The 27,727-nt window shown below is 49.7% G+C and overlaps 1 protein-coding gene across 1 annotated transcript in view; it reads right to left on the bottom strand.

The window, feature by feature from the left end:
* Window positions 1-27,727, bottom strand: part of MYO18B (myosin XVIIIB) — a 163,802-nt gene that overhangs the window by 76,060 nt on the left and 60,015 nt on the right. Inside the window, exons 21-30 of the mRNA XM_023743449.1 lie at window positions 26,131-26,196; window positions 23,004-23,132; window positions 21,370-21,513; window positions 20,904-20,993; window positions 15,213-15,332; window positions 14,713-14,821; window positions 12,279-12,403; window positions 8,285-8,439; window positions 4,230-4,353; window positions 3,206-3,406 (exon numbers count right to left, since the gene is read on the bottom strand). Coding sequence (XP_023599217.1) covers window positions 3,206-3,406; window positions 4,230-4,353; window positions 8,285-8,439; window positions 12,279-12,403; window positions 14,713-14,821; window positions 15,213-15,332; window positions 20,904-20,993; window positions 21,370-21,513; window positions 23,004-23,132; window positions 26,131-26,196 — 1,263 coding nt within the window. The remainder of the gene's footprint in view (window positions 1-3,205; window positions 3,407-4,229; window positions 4,354-8,284; window positions 8,440-12,278; window positions 12,404-14,712; window positions 14,822-15,212; window positions 15,333-20,903; window positions 20,994-21,369; window positions 21,514-23,003; window positions 23,133-26,130; window positions 26,197-27,727) is intronic.

Here is a 27,727-nt window from a genome sequence, read left to right on the forward strand (position 1 = left end):
CTTATCACAGTGCCTGGCACATACATATCGCTCTCTCTTTCCCTAGTGTTTTGAAAGCAGAAAGGACTTCCTGGCAGCCTGACATAGCAGGCACTGTGTTCCCATGAAGAGTCATCTCATAAACGAGACCCTCCAAGCCTTGCTCAGCCGGGCAAAGAGCTGCGCGTGACACTGGAACCATGTTGTATAAAAGGTTCTGAAATGGAAGGCAGAGGCCACGGGTCCCAGTTCCAGTTCCAGGTTTCACCTTCTCGATCTGGATAATTGAGGGCCCGACCCACGCTCCTGCCTCTCAGATGCTGCGGCACATTGGAATGAACTAACACGTTTTTTAAACTTAAACTTCAGAGCTTCCCCCTAGATCTGTCGAATTGGAATGTCCAGGGTAGAGGGCCCAAGAACCTATACTTTTCAGCTGTCCCTTATCCGGGCTCTTTGATGCGACTGGTCTGTGGAGAAGCACTTGGAACTCAATACGTGGGTTACATTGTAGAAACTCTTCCTGTAGCACACTGTCCCGGCACCTGGCATCAAACCAAGCATTCAGAAGGCCACAAACACCGTCCCTAACGTGGAAATCACGCTGAGGAAAAACAATGCTGGTCTTCGGAAAAGCGCTGTATTCTCTGCTGGGTAGGGCTAGGCGCAGAGGAAAAAGGATAGTGCCTGTCGGAGTCCCTGTTACAGCTCTTGGCATAAAGGATGCTCACTTTAAATGTCAACTTCCTTCCTCACCTTCTTTAAAATGACAGAGGTTATGGGAAGATAATCCAAAATGAGGAGCTGAAGCAAGTAAATAAAATATTTCTTTTTCATTTTTCTTTCTAGCCTCCTGGACCCTCCTGACATCTGCAATACCATTTATGTCAAGCTTATATGAGCTCACATAAAATCCCCTAGAAAAAGTGCTATATTGTCATCAATAAATACCTCCTGGGTGTCTCCCAGGGTACAACGCAGTAGGAAGTAATGGGTGAAGCTAAAGATGCATGAAGTGTTGAGTCAGCCTCGCCTCCCCGTGAGGTAAGGATGGACAATTAGGAAGCTGCATTACCTTTCGGGTCCCTGAGGTCGCCTTACGTACATACTATGTTTCTGCTTCTGAGCACTGAGTGGTCCGCTGGTGGTATCTTTGAGGAACACACTTTTCCGAAGGGCTTGATTTATGCTTGACTGTGGGTCGCTATGTGATCCTGTGACATCCTCCATGCCCCTTAATGTCCTCCACAGATATTCCCCCTCCTGCACAAACCTTCATGGACTCATGGGGTTGGGGGGAAGCTAGGGGATGGACAAGGCTCCGATTTCATTGTACAGATGAGGAGACTGAAGCGAGGGCACGGGGAGCTTGCCTAAGGTCATCCAGACAATGAGCTGCCTTGAGGACGCCATCTGGGTGGGATGACATCACAGCACCTTAAATGCCACCTGACTGCCCTGCCTCTGGGCCTTCACACAGTCTGTTCCTCCTGCCTAACTGTCCATCCTTACCTCACAGGGGAGGCGAGGCTGACTCAACACTTTCATGCATCTCTTGGTCAGTCAACTCAGATTCACCCTTTAGCTTTCAGCTTCGGTGAATGTCACTTCCTGCAGGAAGGCTTCCCTGACTGTTTCTCCAACTGGGTTCCCGAGACCAGATCTGCAAGTTACACTTTCCCACAACACGCAGCATGACTGTAATCTTCGGGAGGGCAGAGACCACGTCTGGGTTGTTTGCAGCTGCATCCTCAGCAACCACACAGTGCATGGCACAAAGTAGCTGCTTAATAAATGAGTAAGGGAGCTGTTTTCTGAACTGCTCCAGACTCTCTCTCTCTACATCTCCCACCCCTTGGTCTCAGTACTCAGCAGGACCCATCCTGATGGAGTGGAGGTAAGTGAGAAGCAAGGGCAGGGACCCCAGCTTTCCCCCCTAAATGTGCCACCTCCACCTTTCAACCCCTCCCTCTCCCTCTCCCCCTCCTCTCTCCAACTCCTCCGCTCCAACTTCATCAGAGCTGCTCAGAGTCCCCTGCTTTACATATTTATGCTGCCTGCTCAGATTTTCTTGAAAAAGAGTTCCCAGCCTTAAAATCTCTTCAAAATAATCACCCCTTATGAAATCCCACATGAAAAATTTCTGTAGAGCTAAGCATCAGGAAAAGCCTTCTCCGCCTGAAAAACTGCTGTGTTTTCATCACAGGGACAACAAAAGGCATGCAACTCGGGTTTCCTTCTTCTCTCTGGCCACCAGGAATTTTAGAGCTAAAACAAGTAAGTGTGTAAGATCGCATGTTTTGCATATCTGCATATTAATACACTGTCCCCACCCCTCCTTAGTGTCCATTTTAATTTGTATTTTTCTGGTCTAAATTGTATTTATATTTTTTCTATTTTGTTATGCATGCATCTTAGAAGCTGCTACAAATTCCTTATGGAACAAGGTAGGCATATAAACAAACAAGCAGACAAATAAAATATTCATTTGATACTTCATTGAGCGTGCGGGTACTAGAGCATTTGATATTCCTGCCTTATTCCCCTTAGCTATTTTGCATTTCTTGAAGACTAGCGCTCCAATCTTCCTTGATAGTGTTCACAGTGCTGTGCACAGAGTAAGTATGCAAGGCGCTGCAGTCACATGGAGCAGGCTACAAACCCTATCCCTGCCGCTTTGTCCACACCTCCAAGCCTCAGCCTCCACATCTGTAAAGTGGGGGCAATCAATATATCACCATAGAAAGCTCTTGTGAAGATTCAGGAGATGATACGTGGGGAGAGCCTTGGGTGGAGTCAGGTACACAGACAGTGCTCAATTAATGTCAGACATTACATCAACACCAACTATGCACCTGGCCTCATTCTCGGCTCTGTAGATGGCCTGATAAGTAAGATCAACAAAAAACCATGCCTTCCTGAAACTTATGTCCTATTGGGGAGAACAGCATTGGGCACGTTTTGAACAATACCATCGAATGTGATGACAGCAGGTGACACGAAGGACAAACCCGCTAAAGAGATGGAAGTGAATGTGGTGTGGAGGTGGGGCTGTAAGGTATCAGTGCACCTGGTCACGAAGGGTCTGAATGTCAGACCTACAGCTTTAGAGGTTCTCTGGGGTAATAGGGAGCCACAGAAGGATGGGAGCAGCGGAGAGAGGTACCCACACTGTATTTTAATAACATCCCTGGGCCTTGGAGTCGGTCAGGGACAGCTTTCCTACCTGCTCCAGCTGCTGGATGGTGTTTTCCTGCTGGTTCCGGATCTGCTGTTGCTCGAGGGCATTGGATTCCAGTTTCCAGAGCCTGTCCTTCAAGCCAGCGACACTGTTCTCCCCCCGAGAGGGCAGCGTCAGCAGCTCCCGCTTTTGGGCCTGCAGCGTCTCCACCTCCTGCTTCAGCTTCAAGGTTTCCTGCTCCTTTTGCTATGGAGACAAAGGGGACGGAGGCTGGAGTCCCATGGCCACGGCCCCCTCCAGGGTCACCCCTAACACTTGCTGGAATGGTGCTTCCCCCTTTTCAGTGCATGCCTTCTCCACTCACCATGCAGCCCCTCACAGCACCCCCTGCAGGACACCCAGGCTGCTTTCTGGAACAGCACAGGCAGGCGGGGGCAGGAGAGCAAGCCACTGCCCCTAGAGTTAGACCTCCAAGCACCTAAAGGGATTGCTTGCCCCATTTGTAGGCTGTGCACCTGCTGAGGCCAAGACTGACTTGGAGCAGGAAGGCAGGGTGTCTAGAAATGACTCTTCCAGGTTAGAAAGTCACCTAAGGGTCAAAGAACTATGGGCTAGATCATGAAGGAGCTGCATGCCAGGCTGAGAGGTTCAGAGGTTCTTCCGGGGCACTAGGGAGCCACAGCAGGGCGAGGAGCAGCTGAGTAAAGTGCCTGTGTCATATTTAATAAAGCCCCTTTGCAATGGAGCCTGCATGGGACAGCGCACTGCCTCTGGACGGGGTTACCGCTAACTCATTCCATGCTGAGCCTCTCACACCTCCCAGGTGCCCACCTGAGAACCCAGGCAGGAGACCAGAGCACATTCAATGATTCAAGCTAGGCAGGTCTGACTACCTACCTGCTGTCTACTGTTGGTTTTATTAAGGCCCCCTGAGAGCATGACTCCAGCTGGCAGGCCGGGACGCCCACACAGAGTTCCCTCCCCGTCGCCATTTAGAGCAGGTACGTGGTGGGGTTTCCTGAGACCAAGAGACTGAGAGCCAAGAGGCTCCATGCCTCCCACCCCTTACCTTCAACTGCTGCTGGAGCCGGCCCAACTCCCACCGGACGCTGGTGTTCTCCTGGGTCACTTTCTCGCGGAGTCCCTTCTCAAACACAGACTCACCCAGGGCCTGGGCGAGCTGCATGTCAAACCTGTCCAAGCAGAACGTGTGTCATGGCTCCACTGGAGCGGAACCCACAGGTGAGGACCGAGGTGGGGCTCCTGGGGCAGGGGAGGGGATGGGGAGAGCAGCCAGCTTGCCGAGAACCAGTAGAGAGAGAGAGAGAGAAGGTGGGGGGGGGGTAAATAAGGAGAGAGAGAGAAGAGGGAGGGGAAAAGAGAGAGAGAAGAAAATGGTGGGGTTTGCTTAATGCCTTCCTGTAAGGTTGTGGATATGGGGTAGGAAGAATCTGGAATACAAGAGAGCAGCTTTTAGAGTTTGTATAAAGTTTTCACAAAATATTGAATGCTTATTTAAAATGGGACTTAAAAATATATAGATAAAAATTAGAGTGAAACTGTATACAGAGAATAAAAATAAAAACATATATGGGACAATCTGATGCATCTGGTTTGCCAACGTATTCCAGGAACCTTTACCGCTAGCAAGCCCAGGTTTGCTGCCTAATGACCACTGACCGGTGAGTGGACGACTGGAGATATCCACACAAACAAGGGATAGATATCCTGCGTTCCCTGTTTTACATGATGCTGCTGGGCTTATGCACTTACAACCCCATTAGAGCAGGGTAGTTACTGGGAAAATGCTGGACAGTTATGCATTCAGCGTGTTCACTTGTTTCCCTGGCAGGTAACATGGAGACTCAAACAGCCCTACTTAGGACCGTCCGGGACTGAGGAAATGGCTGCTTTGGGGCCCACCTGCCCCTCCAGCATGGTGACCCCTGGAGGAGAAGGACTTGACATCATTCCGTGTGGTTGTCTCGGCCTTCAGTCCCTATCACAGAGGAGGGAACAACAGAGGGGCTCTGCCAGGTAAGCAAGGACTTTGGTCATTAGCCCCTGGACCACATAGAAAGGCCTGCTTTTCCAGGGAACTTGGTGCAACCGAAATGGCCAAGCTGGACATGGGGTTTGGGTCTTGGTAAAAAGGTCTCCCTATTACAAGATTATCCAATGTCCCTTAATAGGAGATGGTCATTCTGAGATTCAGACTCCTGTGGCTCACAGGAGGGAGCCCTACCAGTGGAACTGCCAGGAGCTTTCTGATTGGCTGTTGATGACATCATGCAAGAGGTGCTATTGGCTGCCTCTGAATGGAAGCATTGTGATGAGGATGATGACCCAACAATCCCGAGTGCCAGGGTGTGGGGTGAGGTCCACGTTGTCCTTATGACAATTTAGCAAGAAACATATTACATCCATTCTACAGAAGAAAGGCAAAGTAATTTATTAGCCCAAATTTCCACAGTGGTGGAAGCGAGCTTGAGCCCAGGTTTTCTACTGTCTTCGAGGCTACCCGCACCTTCCTATCCCTGTGCCCTGGGACAGGCGCAGCAAGACAGAGAGGCCAGGCAGTGACTGCTGTTTCAAAAGAGTCCTTGACTTAACAGGCCACCTCAGGCCAGAGTATGGCTCCTACAGAGCCTAACTCCTGGAACACACCGGCCCACCAGCTGAGGCCCGATGGATTTGCACACACCCTTCACCCCACCAGGAAGAGGCAGGCTCCAGCCCCTGGTGAGCATGAGAGACAGTGAGCCCAGCACAGGCCTTACCCCAAGGAAGCAGCCTGGGAGTTCCATCAGCCCTCGAAACTGAGCTTTGTGACCCATGGGGTAACCATGGCAACAAAAAATCACTCCCTCAGATGGAACCATTCTGGATCGCTCTGAACTCAGAAGCCAATGTCAGGACAGGAAACTCTAGCAGCGTGGAGACATCCCTCCATCCTGGGCCCGGCAAACTAAGGAAGCAGCTGCATCTACAATTTGTTGACACTTCGAGGGAGATGAGGAAGTATTGCTAACTTCTAGATCTCTCCCTCACCATTAGATGGAGACTCCCATGGCCCTCACTGGCTTCCTGCTAAAACACGAATCCGCCTAGAAAGAGAAAGGCTGCTATTTGCAATTAGCATCAAAATGTAATGAACTTCTGCCAAGAGATGGTAGCAGAGAAGAGGGCATCAGAGGAGAGGTGTAAGTCTTGAGAGAAGAAAGCCTAAGTATGAAGAAATGGGGACCTTCCGGGGCCGGGGCATCATGGGGGAGATTCTTGAGTACCTGGAATGAGGGATTCTGCCCAAGAGGGTGAGGGAAAGAGCAGAGAGATAGAGTTTTGTGGCTTCATAAACTCCAGGGGCAAACCCTCTCCTCATCAGAGCGGAGCCCCTCCCCAAGGCCTCAAAGAACTGGAGTGGAACCCACAGGTGAGGACTGAGATCATCAGAGCTGGCAGGAACCTGGGGGACGATGGGGTTCATGCCTCTCGGTTTGCAGGGGGGCTCTGATGAAGCTATTCTTCAGCACCAGGTGGCCTGCTTAACTGTCCAAGGAGACTTCAGAACCATCAGGGACTCTCTAGCCCAGAGAGGAGGTGCCATTTAACACGGCCCCCCAGGAAATCACCAAGTAAGCCATTTTCCCCACTGCAAGGGCAAGGTTGAACCAGAGCACCCATGATAAGATGGAAGAGAAACACACCAATAGGAAGAGAATAAACCTCCCTCATTTGGGGGGGGGGGCATGCTAACAACTCCCAAAAGATCTTTAGTTTTTAGATGAAGAAGCCAGCTCAGAAAATCTCAAGGTTAAAGAAACAATGTTTAATGCAGATCAAGTTCAAACGCTATGCCACCTCATGTGAAAATAATTCAGCTCAGCATCTCTGGGAAAAGATCAAAACCACGTCCTGGCATCTCATCCACAGGAACACTCCTGTGTATTTTTATCCTGGGCCCTCTAACAGAGGCTGTGTTTCCTCTACTAGCCTCCTGTGCCATCTCCAGGGGGGCCTGTCCGGCTCAAAACAGGACCCCTGCACACCTCTCCTCTCACCGAGTGAGCAGAACTCAAACACAGCCAGGGGTCCAGGGCCTGAAGCATCGCAGGTGCGGAGGGTCTGCGCTAGGGAGACTGAGTGTGGACCTGGGCCAGTACAGCCTCCACCACTGGCCAGCTGTGACAGCGTCCCCATGGGAACCAGTGTGCAGCTTCCAGACTGGCGACTTGTTGGTGCACAAGGTCCAGTTCCTGCCAGAATCATTCTCATGATCTGAGCATCTAAACCCTAAATGAAAACAGCAGGGACTCAATGTTTTGGCCTCTTCCTCATTCTCATCCCCCGTGGTCAACAACAGGGATAGATGGGAACCAGAATTTAGTCCAATTGGATGAACAAGCTATCATTTAGTCCTCGCCACAGGAGCATTCTCATCCCCAACCTGAGGACTTTATCTGAGACTGAGAAAGGCTGGATGACTTGTCCAAGGTCACACAACTGGGAAAGAGGCCCAGCTGGGACTTGAGCCAGGTGGTGGGACCCCAGGCTGAGCTGTCTTCATCCTCCATAGCAAACTCTTCCCTTGATAAATGGGGATGTTGAGGCCCAGAGAGGCCAAGAAAGTTCCCCAAGGTCATGGTCAATTGGTAACAGAGCTGAGGCTGGGTAACAGAAAAGAATCATTTTTTGCTGGATTCTTGGGCGAACCTTACAGGAATAAGGTCTGAGGGCAAGGGGAGAAAAATTTAGGCCAGAACAAGGGAGTTAAGCCGCATGGATGAGGAGCCCTGACAGAAGTGAGAGTGCCACACCCAGCTGGTGTGGCTCAGTGGTTGAGCGTCAACCTATGAACCAGGAGGTCACAGTTCGATTCCTGGTTAAGGCATACACCTGGGTTGCGGGATTGATCCCCAGTGTGGGACCTGTAGGAGGCAGCCAATCAATGAATCTCTCTCATCATTGATGTTTCTCTCTCTCCCTCTCTGAAATCAATAAAAATATATTTTTGGAAAAAAAAAAGAAGCGAGGGGGCTTAGGAGGAGAAGCCTGCACCCAAATATTCCAGCACCCATGCCGCCCCCTGGTGTCCAGGTGACAATGATGAGGAACATCACTCACTTATTTTGCTTCTTCTCAAGCTCGTGGTTTCGGCTTTGCTGGTTCTCCAGCAGGAAGCGGGTGTCCTCCAGGTCACAGGTCAGCCGGTGGCACTTCCTCTTCAGTTGGTGCGCGGTCTTCTTGGCCCCCTCGTACGCACTCTGCAGCTCCCCGAGCTGTGGGAGTAACAGAATGAATCACCCGGCTCACTTCAAGCAGCTGCTATAATGGGGAGAGAACAGGGGCTGGAGGCAGAGACCCTGTCTCGACCACTCTCTCTCTCTACTTGTCTCCCGAGCCTCAGTTTGCCCAGAGGTAGAATGGGGCAATTCCTTTCATCCCTTGGGGTGGTTTTTTTCTGTTTCTCAGTAATCCTCTTGCCAATGCTCCCACAGATCCTTTGCATGCCTTGCCTCGACTTCGCAGCCCTTGAAGGCTGTGTAACTCATACCCCATCAGCTGGCATAACTTGGGGAGCTATGCAAGCCAGGAAGCAGTCAAAACAGCGCACGGAGAAAATCTAACCGGAAAACCCCAGAGATGGGCTCAAAGGTTAGACCAGCAAAGAGCACTGTAGACGGCCGGCTCACACGGCAACGCACACGCTGGTGCCGACACAGAAGCCAACAGCTCTTCCGTCTTCCTGCAGGAAACACCCTCCCGAATGTCCTAGTTTAGATCTGGGAGAGAAGACAGCTCGGGACACTCGCTTTGAAGAAATGGCCTCATTAAAGTATTGCTTTAAATAAGCAAAACGCTGAGTTAATGAAGCCTGTAATTCTAAATTCAGTATTTGACGGCAAATGGGATGTTTTCTTATATTCGGCTGCCCGGGAAAAGTTGCAGTATTATTACTTTTTAATGTAGCATGACTACCCCCTTTCCTTGGGGATACTGACCCGGCTTTATAATTCCTTATTAGAGAACGGGGCTGTTGCCCTGCCCGGGTGTCCTTCTGTGTTTGTCTACAGCTCAGGATGCCTCCTGGAGGACCGCAAAGCAATGTCCGTGTTGCATGCGAAGAGCAAAACCATCACCACCACGGAGGATAATGAGACTCGCCGCCGTTGCTTATTAACTGTATGTGGCCTCACCCTGGCCCACCTCCGCAAGGTGATCTCATGACACCTTTCTCCCACAGCAAGGAGATGCACGTAATAAAAGGGCAGGCAGAGGCCTCAGCTCTGTGGTGGCTACCTCTACTGGGGAGACCAAGAAACAAAGCAGATAATTACAATACAATGTGATGAGGCTGCTACTTGAAGAAACAATTCAGGCGCATCCAAGCCTATCTGCACCAGGGAAGGCTTTCTTGAGGGAGTGACGTTTAAGCTGAGATCTTAAGGATATTGGAGATGTTGAGGTAAGGGAGAGAAAAGGTGCTCTAAGAAGAGGAAACAGTAGATGCAAAGGCTCAAAGATGAGAAAGAATAATGTATTTTTTGGAGGGAGAAAAAAACAACAGTGCAGTGGAACAGCATAGAGAGCCCAGAAGCAGAGCCACTAAATATAGTCAAAGGAGCAATGGCGATACAATGGAGAAAAGACAGTCTTTCAACGTCTGGTGTCGGAGCAACTGGACATCCACATGCAAAGAAATGAATCTAGATACAGGCCTTACAGCCTTCACAAATACTAACTAGAGTGGATTACAGGTCTCGATGTCAAATGCAAAGCTGTAAAACTTCTAGAAGATAACATAGAAGAAAACCTAGATGACATTGGGTTGGGCAATGGCTTTTTAGGTGTGACACCAAAGGTAGGATCCATGAAAGAATTGACAAGCTGGAATTCATTAAAATTAAAAATTCCTGCTCTGTGATAGACACTAACTCTCAAGAGAATGAAAAAACAAGACACAGACTGGATGACATTCTGGAAAAGGCAAAACTATGGAGACAGTAAAACGATCAGTCATAGCCAGGGATTAAGAGAGAGGAATGGCCCTAACCGGTTTGGCTCAGTGGATAGAGCGTCGGCCTGCAGACTGAAGGGCCCCAGGTTCGATTCTGGTCAAGGGCATGTACCTTGGTTGCGGGCACATCCCCAGTGGGGGGTATGCAGAAGGCAGCTGATCAATGTTTCTCTCTCATCGATGTTTCTGACTCTCTGTCCCTCTCCCTCCCTCTCTGTGGAAAATCAATGGAATATATAGAAGAAAAAAAAGGAGAGAGGAATGAATGGTGGAACATAAAGGAATTTTAGGGCAGTGAAACTATTTTGTATGAAACTACAACAGTGAATACATGTCATTATATATTGGTCCAAACCCAAAGAATAGACACCACCAAGAGGGAACCTTAATGTAAACTATGGAGTTCGGATGATGATGATGACATGCCATGCAGGTCCATAAACTGTAACAAATGCACCTCTAGTGGGGCATGTTGATAGTAGGGGGAGAGTACATGTGAAATTCTGTACCTTCCTCTCAGTTTTGCTGTGAATCAAACACCAAGTGTGGTGCTGAAGCTGGCTTATACCAACCTATGAGAGCTGATTCTGCACGTCTCTTCCCAATTCTACATTCAGTGACAACACAATGTTAACGTGAAATCAGCCATGGTGGGAGAATTTACACCACAGACATTGGCCATTGGCAAATGCTATACATTAGGAGAAGCTTGTCTGCTTATTTTCAGAGAGCGGATTTACCAGCATACCACTGGGTAAAGTGTAGACTGGTTAGAATACAGATTCAGGGTGGAGACAATGCAAGACAGGCAAAGAGGCTCAACTATCATTACATTCCTCAAGGGCAAACTGCACTTCCCGAATATCAGAAATGCAGAGGACACAAGACCAGAGCAATCATGGTACATGCTGATATTACGGCAGCCAGGTGGAGGACAGGGGCGGTGGATAGATCCAGAAATATCCCTAAGGTAACAGGCTGTATTGGAATGCCTGGACAGAGACACAAGGCAAGGCCTTGAGGGCAAAGTGGGAAGTTGGAGTAAAGACCCTGTTATTAAGTCAGGACCCTCAAAGAGCTGCACCTCAGTGAGAAGGGCGATGAACGTTCCACCCACCGGCCTGGAAGGTGGTCAGAAAGCTTGCTGCCACTCTGGCTGTGGGTGGAGGAGAAAGTATTCCGGTAAGAAATCAAAACCCCAGGTCTGGACCTCATGTGGGTTTAGCGCTCAAACTGACACTCTGCACAGGTTGCAAAATTCCGAAACTGAGAATTTAGCGTAATCTCAGGAGCTGCTTCAGAAGGCAGTGCAGGCGGGCTTCTTCTAAAGGAACACGTGCACAACCCTGTAAGCAAGGCTCCCCTGTATCAATACAAAGCTTTAAAAATGAAAAATAAGATCAACTCACAACAACAACAAAAAACAGCGAAACACACACAGTTTGCATGAGTCAGAAGGAAAAAAACAGAACATTCCACAGTGCAGACGGCCTGAGGCTACTGTGGTGGGTATAGAGCAACACGTGGAAAGATGAGCTCACAGTCAAAAATTATGAGATGCACAAGGGAGCAACCCACCATGAGAGTCAGCATCACCGTGATAACAGATCACTCTGAAAGAGGCTATGAAAGGTCCTTTGGCTGCAGTGTGGCAGGTGGCTGCGGGGAGAGGCTGGAGATAAGGGGACCAGTTAGGAGGCGGCTGGGCTGGTCCAGATGAGAGATGGAGGTGGCAAGATTAGAGACGATGGGAATGGATAGAATTTGACGATGATAACAGAATATTACAATCATTTTACTGATGAGAAATCTGAGGCTCAAGATGTCATTTCCGCAAGGTCAAGGCAGAAATGAGCCTTGACATCGTGAGTGAACGTTCATGCTCTTTATCACACAGAGGATTCTTTCCCAGAGCAGAACACCCGCAGGCAGAGAAAATGCTTTCCATATCCCACGGTGACCAGCATCTGTATTAACAGTGGAAGTGGGAAGACACGAGGGGTTGGTGGCCTCATTCTCCCTCCCCACCTTGAGTCGTGGAGGTGAGAGCCCGCCCACTCTCTGATGCCTTTGGGATGCAGACTATCTGCTCCCTCTTACCTGCTGCTCCAGCTCCTTCCTGGACGCCAGCTCTGAGTCCAGCCTCTCCTCGAACTGCTGCAGGCGCTTTCGGAGGAACCCGTTCTCCATCTGAGCACAGTCGAAGCGCATCTGCCACTCGTCCGCTGTTGAACAGAGTCAGGGAGGCCGGATGGAAGGCTAGGTGAGTAGGGGTGGTTCGTGTCCACTTGCTTAGCTCTTTGTACGCAATTTCACAGTGTGAACAGAGTTCCTGAGGCCTGACCTGGGACCTCCGGTTAGGAAATCTTGCTCTAAGTCCAAACTTAAAAAACAAACAAACAAAAATACATGCTTCCTCTAGGCAGCCTGTGCTGACCACCTCCAGTTGTCTAAAGTCATTGAATGCTCACTATTCTAAGCTCAGTTGTTTTATACGGTACAATTTCTCCACAAGTGCACACATACCTTTCTTTAAAAAAAAAATCCCAGGGTAGGGGAGATGTTTCAGTCATTTGTGGATCCCCAGGACCCTCTGGAAGAGCTCCCTACACACACGAGGGTCCCATGTTGATCCAAGTTCACCAACTGGAACTGTCCAACTGGACAACTGGCCAGTGGTTTACCTGACCTCCCCATGGACTCTGCAAGTTTCTTGAAAGCAGGACCCAACTACAATTCTTCTGTGGCCCCTAAAGTGTCCAACTCAATGCTGGGCGCATGCCATAAAAGTTCCCTTTAAATACCCCATCACACACGGAGGAAAACAAAGATGCTTTCAATCATCTCTGCTCAGGCCTGATTCGTGGTGGAGGCTGTGGTGGCACTGCGGTGATGCCAGGCAAGTGCTTTATGGCTTCCTCCAACTTTCCTACGTTTCAGAAATGCTCTGTAATGAGTATGTATGACTTTCATAACGAAAAACAAAATATTTGTGGGCTGGCTTCCTGGAAATGAGCACACAGAGCTGAGAGCCCATATAACATCGTGACTAATGGCACATCTCCCCTCTCATCAACACCCATCTCTCTCCACAGGAAAACAAACTGGGGGGGGGGGTACCATTTAGACATAAATCACAGCCGGGGTGGAAATGCAGCCAACGCTCCTCTGGGGAAAGCGTGCTGTCCCCACTGCTGGTTCTGTGCAAACGCCTCCGCCACGCCCAGCGTGTTCCCTACCTAGTTGGGTCTCCGTATCAGAGAATCTCAAACTCCTGAGTATTAACCTCTCTGGTAGGTGCCTGCCCTGAGGGTAGCCGGGATGAGAGGAGAACAAGAGTGGAGTAGAAAGCCTTGCCTCTTCTCACCGCCTCCAGCCCTCCGTTCCCGAGTGTCCCTGACATTTCTAGGGCATAAACTCTCTAGGGGCATGGGAGGAATGATGTCAGCGTTTTATAAAGCTGACAGACACACTGGGCATCCTTCTCATCTAACTCGCTCAGACCGGGGAGAGGAGCTGACAGAGATGTCACCAAGCCCATCCAACCATGGCATGCGAGTCCCCAGGCAGCTGAGTCAGGCGGCACCCCCAGGAGTTCCTGGCTCTGCTGAGCACATCTGTCCCGGGGCGATTCGGGGTCCTCTCACCTGCTCTGCCATCGCTCAGCAACTGCTGAGCACCTGACACTGCTTTTAAATGGGGGGAGGAGTACCTTCTGCCCCACCGGTTGGGACCACAGATAACGATCCCACTATTAGTACAAATAGTAATAATGATCAAGTAACTAACAGCTATCCAGCACATGGCTAAACACTATTAGTCATCTAAGACTACGTGCATTTGAAAATGGAGAAAAAAATACAAGACACAACTTCTATGCCCAGAGCCACTCATCTAATAAGAGATAGAATCTAGATTTAAATCCAGAAGTGCCGTTTCATAGATGCCACTTTTAACCACTGAAATGCCTTCCTCAAAATTTATATGAAAAGTATTCACATATATAGAAAGGGGCCTTACCGTAGAGCCACTATTTATTTAAATCACTACTTGCATTATTACTAAAGGGCACCTGCCACATGGAGAGTCATTATTTGGGATATTGTTGGGTTACCTGTTTAATGTCTGCCTGGCCCACTAAGCTGTAAGCGCCAAGAGGGCAGGTGAGTTTGCTCTGTCAGAGTCTCCACCCCTAACGCAGTGTCTAGTGTAGTGGTTCTCAACCTGTGGGTCGCGACCCCTTTGGCGGTCGAACGACCCTTTCACAGGGGTCGCCTAAGACCATCCTGCATATCATTTACATTATGATTCATAACAGTAGCAACATTACAGTTATGAAGTAGCAATGAAAATAATTTTATGGTTGGGTCACAACATGAGGAACTGTATTTAAAGGGCCAGAAGGTTGAGAACCACTGGTAGTGCAAAGGAAGTCCTTCATGTATATGTATGAATGAATGGATGGATGGATGGATGAAATAAAAGGACAGCTTTTGCCACTAGCATCTATTTGCAAGGGCTCCAACCTGCTCACCTCCTCCAGTGTGACTCTTCTCCAAGTCATTCAACTGGATTTTCTGCTGGGCTTCTTGCAGCTGCTTCTCTACTTCTCCCAGATTCTGCTGGACTTGCTCACACTTGCCCTGGAAGAAAAGCCTCAAGGGTTCCCACTGCAGCTGGATAGAGACCTGGGCTGGCCGACGCACCCATGGCACCTCCCTCACCAGACGGGCCATTCCCTGCACAGTCCTCACCATGGAGCCTCCACAGCAGGGACCACCCCATCCTCACCCAGGGCACCTCCAAGGCCAAACCGCAGTAAGACCCAAATGTCCTCCAGGACCTCGAGCATGAGAGCATGTCTTACTTAGGCTTCCTGTTCCCAGGTGTGAGCACAGGGGGACAGGCCCACGCACTCCCAGCCAGCCTGTGTGTACACACACACACACACACACACACACACGCACGCACGCACACACACACGCACGCACACACGCGCGCGCACACACACACCTGCCACCCATGACCACTCACCTTCAGCTCCTGAACCTCCCGGAAGGCCCGTAGCCGCTCGGCCCGCTCGCTCTCCAGCACCTGGCAGGCCACGTCCCCTTTGAAGCGCTCGTCGGCAAGCTCTGTGGTCAAGTCAGCGATCTGGAGTGAAGAGGGTTAGAGCGGTGTCACTCGGTGGGGCCGCCCACACTTCTCCCCCCACACCCACTCCACAGAACTTAGAAACAAAGCAAAAAGGAGGCTTAAGGGGAGCGTTTTAAAATCACACAACAAATAAGTGGCAGAGCTGGGACTTGAACCCAGATCCAAGTAATCAGCACCAGTTAGTGAAAGGGAAGCGCTCCCAGGATGCTTTTGGCTGGCTGTGGATTAGGACTTCCTTTTGCTATTCCTTACCCGGCTGTCTTTATTTGTTATTATTATTATTATCATTATTATTATTACCCTACTATCTTTAAAGTGTTCTGGGGAAACACTTGCATTGCAATGATCTGGGATGGTTGTTAAAATGCAAATTCCAGGATTCTTGTATCCCCCAAACCAATTTATCTGCAGCGGGACCCAGGGATCTGAACTTCAACACATCCAGGGTGATTCTTAAGCACAACAAAGTTCGAGAATTATCGCCATAGAAACTGCTAGGCTCTCCTCCTAATCCTGCCTCCCCCTGGGCTTCAGGCGGGTTAGCTTTGCGTATGGGCGCCCTGATGTGTTGGAGCTGGACAAGGGGTCACTTGCAATGGGCCAGTGCGATCCAGGAACGCCCCAGATCACGCTCCTAACCCCACCCCTCGTCTCTGTGATCAGCATTGATCTCAAACACCAGGACTGTGTTCTCTCCTCCTCAGTCAATTAGTGTGAAATCTAATTTGTACTAATCGGCCTGAGCAAAGGGAGCACAAAATTAATTTAATGCATTAATTTTGTGTTCCACAAACCCCAGTCTGCAGCCCAGAGGACAATTAGTCTTTTCAAACTGGAGGAAATGACAGGTGCTCTTCACAGAGGCAAGTAGCCCCTGACCGTCCCCGGTCCCCACAAACCCCCCTCTTCCCACATTTAAGGGCCCAAGGGCTTTGTCCATGAGGGGAGGGGTGGGCCCAGAGCTATTGGGCAAATGCAAAAGGAGCACCCGTGTAACAAGGGGGAGAGCCTGGCTGGCAAGCCCCGAAGGGTCCTCGCAGATCACTCAAGGACCAATTAACTGGAAATTATTCTCAAATCTCCCCTGCATCCCTTGGCCAAAGGGAACCTGTGCAGACCCCCAGCGGAAGGGAAGCCCCATCCCCGCCAACCTGAGAAACTTGAAAATCCTCCTCCAAGAAGCCCTCCCTGACCCTACTCCCAGTCTGGGTAGATGCTCCTCCCCTCTCACAGCCTGTCTGGAGTCAGCCAGACCTGGGTTCAAATCCCAGCTCTGCCACTCAAAAGCTGTGTGATACTGGACAAATCGTTTTTTCTCTCTGAGCTTCTCTTTCCTCATCTAAATGTGGGGGTACTAACACTTTCCTCACAGTCTGATTTGAAGGTAAATCTAGATAATGTGGGTAAAGGATGGATCATAGCACCTGGCACAGACACAGTGCTCATTAAATGTTACTTTATGAAATTCGGCATTATCCCATTCATTCATTCAATTGGCACTGAATGCTTTGAGAGGCAAAGTAATAGCTAAGATGTATCATTATCTTCAAGGAACTCAAGTCTGCTGCGGGGAGCTGGGTAAGAATTCAAATACATATTAGTAATAGTGGTGATGCGTGAAGGCTTGGAATTTGTAGTAACTACTTTATATGCACCCCCTCACCACGATCTTAGGGAGAAGAATTCATAACTGGTACTGTCACCATTTTACTAATGACCCAGAGGCTCGGGGACCGGGAGAATTTTCCCACAATCCCACAGCAATAGGTGCAAAGCCAGCTGTCCTGATTGACTGTCCACTGCTTCACCAGCTACGCCAGCTCAGGTCGCCCGTCGTGCCCACACCTGACCGGGCACAGTTCCCCACTCCTCTGTTCATGTTGCGAGGTAGGTAGGAAAGAGATCATGGCTCTAATGTTTATATGGGGAAACTGAGGCACGCAGAAGGAACAGTCCACTGTGGTCATCTGTGAACACACCCACGGTATGGCCACAGAACCTCCACGGCCTGTCTGCTGGAAACACACCCTCCCAGCAGTGAAGGCCCAAGAGGCCCTGGCATCTTGAGTCAGACAGGAAACCAGGTGTCTCACTCCCTCGGGGACTAGGGACCACCACATCTGTCCCCACAGAGGCGCAGGGCTGTGGCCGAGCCCAAGGCTGCGAGTCAGAAGACCTGGGAGACCATCTAGGCTCAGGAACCACTGGGCCCCGTGACCCTAGCACGACCCTCCGCACCCTGGAGATAAGCTCTAGCTCCGCAGCGCTGTGCAAGTGAACTTTCCCACTGACATCTGCGGCCCCTGCTGGACCTGCTGGATTCGCCCAGCAATTCCTCACCGAAAAGGGCCACAATTCCTCACCGAAAAGGGCCACGGCTCAGACTAATGAGGGCAGGCGCTGGACTGCACGGGCCTCAGTCTTCTGCCATAAATACGCTCCTGGGAAACGCCTAAAATATCTTCCAGGGAGAGAAGAAGACACGCCTCCCTCATACATCCTCAGGAGCTCCCGCAGCCTTGGAGGTGCTTCCTGCAAGAAGACGGGCCGCTTTCCTGAGAAAATCACAAGCCCCGCTCCGCACCGAGGCCGGCTGTGCACGCCTGAGGAATATTTATCGCCAGCCTCTCCTCATCTCCTCTCTGCTCCTTTGCAAATGAAGCACTTAAATCATTTTGCAATAATGTTGTTTTTTAATAAGCCTAGTCTAACGGAGTTTCCAATGATGAGGCACAACATCCTTCGGGGAAGTTTCTATTGACTGTTTGCCCTCCTACCGAGACCAGGGGATGGGGCGCAGAGCCTGTGAACGGGGTCGGGGTGCCCTCATGACACATGGCCCTTCGGGGGTGTCTGCTCCCCAGCTGCTAACAGAAAGTTGCCAAAAGAAAACAGAACCCCATGCACGAAGGAGATACCTTTCATCTGTTCTCTAGTCTAGTGTTTCTCAAAGTGTGGTCCGCGGACGAGCAGGCTCAGCAGCACATAAGGGCTTAGGAATGGAGAAGACCCAGGGAGGAATGGAGAAGGCCCAGGGCCTTCCACACCCACTCACTCAGGATCTCTAAGGCGGGGGTCCAGCAATCTATATTCTAACACGTCCTTCAGGGGGTTCTGGTACACTTTCAAGTATGGGAACCACGGCTCTAATGCAGCCAGACACCCCTCCCCACTACCCCCCTCGCCCACCCTCCCACCACTGCACCGCATCGGGAACAGCTCAGGGCTTGTTAAAGAAGCAGGGAAGGACCCCTCCACCACAAATCCCTCCTGGATCTTGGGAGATGGGGAATCTACAGGGTTAACAGTGATTCTGAAGCTCTTGAAAGTGCCAAAGCAACCAGCATAAATCAACAGTAGCTTTTGGGAGGGGAGGGAAGGGAACCACATCCCTTTCTTCAAATAAAATCCGACTCAGGCCCCCACACACTACATTTTGCCAAATCTGAGCTGCCATTGATTATAAGATGCACAATTATAGAACCTCAGAAAAGAAAGTGCTGCCAATTTTTGGTGTAATATTCCACTGATTTTTAAGATGCATCCCAATTCCAGAGATGTATAGAGGTGGAAATAATGTGCATCTGAGAATCAATAAAATATAGACTTAAACCAAAAAAGTGCATCTACTGTCATTGATGCAGGTTTGGGGGTTCTGGAGCCCTTTGATCTCTTCCTTGCCTGTCGGCAGTTTTGAAGAGATGGGGGCTTCAGAAAATACAACTTCAAATTACTGCATCAAAAACATCTAGCCACGGAATGGAAAAAAAGATCTGGACTGCATCTATCCAACAACTGAACTTGTATCCACAAGATATAAAGAACTGCTACAAATCAATTAGAAAAACAGCAGAAAAGACTTGAAAGATCACTTTGCCAAAGAAGACAGCCAGAAAGTTGCAAATTAAAATCACAATGTGGCATTACTGCACCGTGCCACACACACACACACACACACACACACACACACACACACACACACAAATTGCTAAATGAAAAGGCAGACACCACCAAGTGCTGGTAAGGATATGGAGCAACTGGAACTCTCACCTGGTGCTGTGGGCGTGTAAATTGATACAAACACTTTAGCAAACTGTCTGGCAATATCTATTAAAACTGAACATAGAAATAACTTAAAACCCAGCAATTCCACTCCTAGGTCTATTCCCAACAGAAAGGTACAACAGGGGCGTCAAAAGGCAGGTGCGAGAATGTTCTCAGCAGGCTTATTCATCATAGTTCAAAACTGGAAACAACCAAATGTTCATTTCGTTTACATATCACTTCCAAATAGTCAAATGTATCACTTACCCCTGAGATTTGTGTTTTGAATTGTTTACGATTAAAGAATTCCCTTTGGAGCCAGATGACATGAGTTTCAATCTCAGGTCTACACTTGCTGGATAAATAGTGATCTATACACATAATGGAATACTATGGAGCAATTAGAATAAATGATACACAATCATTTATGACAACGTGAACGGATGTTACAAACATAAATGCCAGATGAAAGGAAGCAGACACAAATGAGTATCCACATTTGACTGCATTTAGGTAAAGTTCAAAAACAGAAGAAAACTAATCTTTAGTGTTAGGAGTCAGTTGGGGGGGGCGGTTTGGGGAGAGCTGAGAATGATCTGTGTGTCAGTCTGGGTGCTGCCTGCACTGACTGGTGAGCTCACTTTATAAAAACGCATGGAGAGGTAACCTTAGGATGTGTGCACTTATGTGTATGTTGGACCTTCATATAACGTTTCAGGACAAGGAGGAAGAGGAGGGAGAACAGGAAGAAGAGGAATGAAAAGGAGTTGGGAAGGAGGAGGCAAAAATATAACACTCAGTCATCCAATGTGAGATCAAGTTACACTCCCGCCAGCAGCTTTTAAAAGTTCCTGCTGCTACATATCCTTGCCAACACTTGGCTACAGGAGACTTTAGATTTCGCCCCTCTGAAGTGTGAAATGGTACCTCTCGTGGATCTGATTTGCATTTCCTGGTTGCTAGTTAGGTTGAGCATCTTTTCATGAGTTTATTGGCCATTTGAATTCCTGAACATTTGAACTCTTGAAACTCTTGGGCACTGCAGATTCCTATTTTTTTTACCCACTTTTTTCCTGTTGGAGTGAGTTGCCTTTCTCCAACGACTTGAGGAAGTTCTCTACATATTCTGGATACTCTTTGCCAGTTATAAGTGTTGCAAATTTCATTTCCATGTTTGTAATGTGTCATCATTTTATACTTTGGTAAACAGAATTTCATTTCTTACTTTAAAATAGTCAAATTTACAATTTTATCCCTGTGGTTTGTGCTTTTTAGACTTAAGAAATTCTTCCCTTTGGAGCCAGATGACACGGGTTTGAATCTCAGGTCTACACTGGCTGGTTGTGTAGCCTCGGGAGATACTTAATACCCCTGGGCCTCAGTTTCCTCCTCTCTAAAATGGGGAGAGTAACAGCATGCACCTCACACACTTATTCTGAAGAGGTTTGCAAAGTGCTTAGCGCAGTGCCAGGCGCATCACCATCTCCCCCTCAGCAGACCTCACCCTGCACAGGGATGGGGTACCTTGCTCTCTAGCAGGTCTGTGTTCTGCCGGAGTTCATTCCGAGACTTTTCTGATTTTTCTAGCTTCTGTCGCAGAGTTGTAAGCTCCGCCTACAAAAAACAAACACCATAAGCCATTGGGGACCAGAGGCATCGGTTCCAGGACTGTCAAGGCTGGGGACAGAGTGGGTGATTCAGCAGCCCATCTGCATGACGCTTCTACAAGGGACCCTTCCATGCACCCCTGGGTAGTAAGGGTGCATTTACCCAGCACCCAGGAGCCTAGAGAGAAGCTGGGCGTGGATGGATGGTGGTCGGTGCTGACGGGAGCAGAGGGCTATCTGAGGGAGGCAGCCAGCCAGGGCTGTGGGTGGAGCATCCCTGGCTTAAGAACGTTCAGAAATGGGGGTACTGGGTGAGATGCAAGCACCAAGATGGGGTGTGGGTGGGAGTAGCTACCCAGTGCCCTGTCTGCATGCGGACCAACCTCCTTGGCGCGAAGCTGCTCATCCCCGATGGTGGCACTCAGCAGGGGCCGGAGGGAGCCGAGGAGCTGCCACCACGGCCAGTCCTTGACCGCCAGGAACACAGCCACGTTCTTCTGGATGCACCGTGAGGCCAGTCGACGGATCTGCAGGGAAAGGAGATGGGAAATGGAGGGTCCTTCCCAGCCTGGCGAAGGTGAAGGAATGTGAAGAGGCAGAGGGTGGCATGGATGGAGGAAATGGGTTTATATCCTTGTGAAAGGAATTAGATACTTAAAAATAGAAAAAGCTTCCACGGAATCAGGCTCTCGGCATCAGGCATTAGGCCGCAGTTTAATCTCGCGTGACCTAATAATTATAACAGGATGAGGAACAGAGAACAGTATACAATGGGTCACATCTTATAATCGGATTAGGTACAAAAGTCACCACACAAGGCAGGAATGATCCTTGAAAATCCCTGAAATTGCCCGCTAGAAGCTATGGCCGTGGCTGTGTTGTCAGTTGACATTTAGGGGATAGATATCATTTCGGGTGCACTGAACACGAATGCCGTGCTTCTCAAACCTGAGTGCACACCAGAATCTCCTGGAGGGTTTCTCAAAGCACAGACGGACTCAGTAGATCTGGGGAAGGGCCATTTTACACATAGGGAAACTGAGGCACAGAGAGGTAAAATCCCGTGCCCAGTGTCAGCTTCTCAGTGGCAGAGTCAGGATTTGAACCCCTGCCGTCTGACTACAGATAGAGCCCGGGCTCTTAGTTAGCCTCTATTCCAAACCACCCCAAGGCCTGAGCTACTTGGATGCAGTGGGCCAGTGGGATTGCCCACAGTATTTTAATTACTAACGTTCTTGCCTTTTTCTGCTTTGGCCAAGTGCATATACTTGAATTTGCAAATTCACATAAGCTGGGGGCACACATAATGAGACTCCATGCTAGTAGGGGTATAACAGTAACAATATTAAATTCATACCAGCTAGAATTTATTGAGCAGTTACTATGTGCCACATACTGTACTAAGTACACATAATCTCATTTCCCCTTTACCTAGCTACTAAGTGGTGGAGGTGGGATTCGAACATAGGTCTTGCTTGTCCCCAGAGTCAAGCCGCCTTCTCTCCATTGTGCAGGCTACAGAGAGAAAACTCAGTCTCTGGGGAATCTGAGAAGCTGGTGGTCCAGGACTGTGGATTCTAAACTGGCCTCTCTGTCCCAAAGGCCTGAGTGGCTGTGTCCAGCCCATGCCCTATCTGCTGACCTGTGAAAGGTGGGACACGCTGAAACCATGAACCGACCACAAAGGCTTGGAAACCTCACGGATATGTAGGTCAAGGTGGCATCATTGGTACTTTGACGTCAGTGTCCTAGAAACAACCATGACATCTTGCAAAAGGCCGCTCCGAGTCTCACCACACAGGGTGCGTCTGTGGACAGTAGCATAGGCAGCATGGTGGGAGACGTGGGGAGCCCTATGCACACCCAGACCCACTGGATCAGAATCTGCATGTTAACATCGTCCCACGGGGGTTGGTGCACGAGGCAAGCGTGGGAGGCGTGGGGTTACAGCCCCGGACCAGCACGGATGGTGCTCCTCCGGCATCTCACGCCTCTGCCGGTGCACGAGGCCTCATACCTTCAGCTTCCTGAACTCCTGGCGCGACAGAAAGCCCTTGCAAGCCGCCTGGAATAAAACGAAGGTGCGGGACACCAGCTTCTCCCGCTGCTTCTCGAGCCTGGAGACCACGCCCGCCTTAAGGAAGACCTGAAAGGAGAGAGAGCAGGGGGTGACTTCTCCCTGAATCAAGATTGTCTAAAGGAGGAGGCGGTTGCCACGCAGACCCCAGTCTCCTGCTTCCACCTGAAGTATCAGCAGCTGCCCTTGACTGAGGGTCTAGATTATCAAAGCTTCACGCCTCATGCCTCCTCTCTGTCTTCCTCTAGCCCCTGGTACTCGGAGTGTGGTCCATGCACCAGCAGCACCATTACTGCTGAGACCTTTTAAAAATGCAGAATCCTGGACCCCACCCCAGGCCTGCTGCATCAGAACCAGCCTCTCAGCGCCATCCCCACGGGATGCAAGCACACGTTCTTTGAAGACCCACTGCTAAGACGGACCATGCACCAGAATCACCCGAGGAGTGAGGCGAATGCAGATCCCAGGCCTCGCCCAGGAAAGGTGTCAGGCCTGGGAGCGTGCACTTTTTAAATAAACACCGTTAACCATCTGAGAGAAGTGGTGGCCTGGAAATACTCAGCCTGGCCTTAGAAGAAGGGACAGAGAATGGGAGGGAGGTGCAGGAGGCCCCCCTTGGTCAGGAGAGAATGGGGCAGGCCCGGCGGGTGCCACCCACAGGAGGTGCTCAGGTATCCGGCAGAAAGCAGCCAGATTTCCAGGCCTTGGCTCATCAATAATGGACGAAGGCCTCTGCAGCAGTGGGATCAATGCCTCCCTCCCCGGCACCCCACAGGGCCGCCTTCAAATAGGCTACAGGGCATACAAAGCGAGGACCTGAAGCTCTGGGGCCAGGCTGGCTCCAGCCCAGGGGGTTGGGTAGCTGAGGCTGGTCTCACCTCCCAGAGGCAAAGGAAAGATGCTCTAATGGGAGCTGAGGCAGAGATGGGGAGGAGTCACGTTGCAGACACCCTTATGCTCACTTTCAAGCACTGGGCAGCTCCACCTTAGTTGGTGATATCATCAGGTCACCGGTGACACTGTCGATTACTGGTTAACATTTCATGGAGCCCTTCCCGTGTCCTGGGTCTGAACGGACCACGTGATATGCACATAGAGCACTGCACAGGCACGGCTCTATGCGGTGGTTAACACGATCTCCCCATTTTAGGGAGGGAGGAACTGAGGCCAGGCCAGGCGGTTCTCCGGGATGCTCCTCCAGCAGGTGGCAACACCAGGGCTCCTTTCCCTCTGACTCCAGACAAGACTGCGATTATCACTGAATGCAATTAACATTTGCATGGCATCTACATTTTTCAAAGCTCTTTCTCCTATGTCCCATTTTACACACACACACACACACACACACCTTCTGAGGAATCTATTGGCTCAGAAAGATCATGTAATTGATTCAAGTTCACATAACCAGTGATTAACTTGAGCCCCAAGCCTTAAGCTCATCTCCTGCACCCATTCTCAATGTCACTGTGAGCCTTCATTTCCTCATTCATTACGATAGGTGCCCGAGGTTTGGGGTTGAACTGCTGTTTAATTCCAGGTGGTACAGAGGGTCTCGATATAGTCTCCATTCCCCTGAACATATTTTCTGTGATGGAGATCATTCCACCAATCCTGCAGGAAACCCGTTCTCGATGAGAAAATGAAAATTAACACACCCAATCGGTGATAACTCTGTTTTGCCACCCTCTGTCGCTTTACAGAACACTTCATATCAGCCAGGGACACCAAGACAATTAGCCTCATTGAAATAAAGACACGATTGACTCATTACCTATCAGATTGCCTCAATAATGACTGTATTAATTTCACAAGCTAGTGAGTCCCACAAGCTGCTATAAAAAAAATCAATGATCAAAGTGATGACAGCACTAGTTCATATATTACAAAAGGCGGTGGGTTCTGCCAAAACCGCTATTGATTAAGTAGGAAGCTTTCATTAAAAAAGATAATTGGAAACGGCCGTACAGAGAACAGGAATAAGTCATCGCCTCGGCACAATCTTATTTTGATTTCTTTTCCTTTTAAGAGCATATCGGCGACCAGAAGGCCACTGCATGTGGAATCCACCTTTTTCATAAATGTCACGGCCCTCAGCACAGGCCTCGATAAGGCACCAGCGGCTGAAGATCACAAAGAAAAATCTAAATTAGTTGCTTTTCATGGGTCCGGCTGCTTATCGGACCAAGCAGAGTGTGACATCCTAATGACACTTTGTAATTAGCTAGTTATTAATCATAGGAAAGGAGCAAAAGGGAGGCCAGACATGATAAGCATGGCCACCTGGGTAGCTTCACCAGGAAGCTGCAATGTCACGCTCCCCAGGGAAACACTGGCCCATTCCCTGCAGGTCATGGGGGGCGGGGGGCGTGAAGGGGGGGGCTGCAGAGGGGAAACAGATACATGTTCAGTGGAGTGACACAGGGTAATGAGTCTTCCACAAAAACAAAAGGGTGAGGGTCCCATGGCCAAACAGTTGGGAAGCTCTAAATACTGTATTTTCCCTCTTGAAAACTTCACATAGGAGCCTACCAGCACTCTGTGAAATTCTCCAAACACTTTAACATTTTTGGAAGAGCTTTTGGCTCAATGCCAGTTTGGAAAAAGCTATTTCTCTCAACTCTGACAATCGTGTTCTTTCTCAAGCCCCTTTTCCTCACTTATCGCTGCCCATCAGCGAGGCCCAGAGTCGTGTCACAGTTGGTGGCAAAGCAAAGTTACGAGGCTCTGCGTGACGACGGGTGTTTCTTCCCGGGTTTGGGGGCAGCTCTTCCCGAGGCTGCGGGAGGCAAACTGAGGTCCAGGATGTGAACTCCTCCCAACCACCGAGGCCGCTGGGAGTTTAACCACCGGAAGTGATACTCCTCAAGGTTCTCCCCTCCCACATGATAGCATTTACCTTCATGGCCTCATAAGAAGTGTGAATAACGCCACTGCACTGCAGGGCAGAAAATGACTAGCCCTGGTGGAAGGAGACATGGAGGGAGGAGGCTCTGAGGTAGGCACGCACGGGGTCTCATCCGGTCCCTGCGTGATGGGCAGGAGGGCGTGAGAAATAAGCTCTCCTCACCTGGCTGTGCCCCACGGCCACTGCCTTCTTCTCCAGATCCAGGGTCAGCAAGAGCTCCTCCACGGCCTGGGGAGGAGAGAAAGGTCAGAGGAGCAGACAGACAGACGACGGGAAACTCCCAAAGTGGACGGTCAGGCCGCCTGGACGGCTGGGAGGGAGAGAGAGGACGACCCCACCTGTCTGTGAGTTTGGGCACACAGAGCCCCACCTCACACCGGCGGTGAGCATGGACTGAGCACCTACTGTGTGCCAGCCACTCTTCTGGGACCTTCACAGACACCATCTGCTTTCATCCTCAAAGCAACCCTAGGTGGGTCATGTAGAGCTGGGCATGGAGAATCATGCCCAGTTCTACAGAGGAGGCAACCAAAGATACAAAACTAAGGGATGGATGTGTCTGCTATGAAAAACAATATGGTGGCTCCTAAAAAATTCAACACAGAATTACCCTATGATCCAGCAATTCCACTTCTGGATATATATATACCCAAAAGAAGTGGAAGAGGGACCTGGATAGATATTTGCACCCCAAAAGGGAGAAGCAACCAAGTGTCCACTGGCAGATGGATGGATTAACAAAATGGGGTATATACGTACCATGGATAGTAACAGGGTTAAAGGGGAAGGACATTCTGACACCTGCTACAACCTGGGTAAGCCCTGAGATCACTATTCTAAGTGAAATAGGCTGGTCACAAAGGACAAATACTGCATGAGTCCCCTTATATGAAGTACCTAGAATAGTCAAATTCACTGAGACAAAAGTAGAATGGTGGTTACCAGGGGCTGGGGCCAATGGGGTTGGGGAGTTGGTGCTTAGTGGGGACAGAGTTTCAGTTTTGCAAGATGAAAGAGTTCTGGAGCCCCATGATGGTGATGGTTGCCACTGAACTGCATACTTAAAACGGTTAAAATGATAAATTTTGTTTTGCATATTTTACCACAAAAATAAAACTAAATGAAGGCATCTCTTCAATGCTACAAGGTTAAACATGAGCAAAGCCAGATCTGAACTGAGGCCTGTCTGGCGACGCTGTAGCATCTGTATCTTACTGCTTTGCATAACTTACTGCTCAGCTCCAGAGGACTCTAAGCCTCTAGGAAATATCCCCCACCCCCGCCTGTGTCACTAAAGTCCCCCGTGACAGTCACCCCAACACTCTGTCCTTCCTTCATTGTACACACTAGAGACTGCCTCACTCCCCAAAACTTTTGCTAAATAAATGACCCAGCCATTGACCTAGATTATAGAGGGAGAAGCCTGAGTTTAATTCATCTCTTATTCCTCCACTGCACCTGGTACTGTTCATGCATACAGTAGGAGCTCATTCAACATGATGACTGAATGAATGAGTACCCATACAGGAGAGATTGGTGGGGTTAAGGGTGAGGGGATGGGGGTGAGAAAAGCAGACCCATGCAAGAGAAACAAATTCACTCAGAGCTTCCTGGATGCAGCAGTAGCCAAAATCCCAGCCATTTAATGGAATTTTCCGCTTTGCATCAAGTTGAACAGCCTTGCCAGAGATCTGTACCCTCGGACAGGTACAGGCCGTGCCTGGTTTCTCTGTGACTGCCAATTCCCCTCCCACTCCAC

This window comes from Myotis lucifugus, unplaced genomic scaffold, assembly GCF_000147115.1.
Source record: "Myotis lucifugus unplaced genomic scaffold, Myoluc2.0 scaffold_391, whole genome shotgun sequence".
Taxonomy (NCBI): Eukaryota; Metazoa; Chordata; class Mammalia; order Chiroptera; family Vespertilionidae; genus Myotis; species Myotis lucifugus.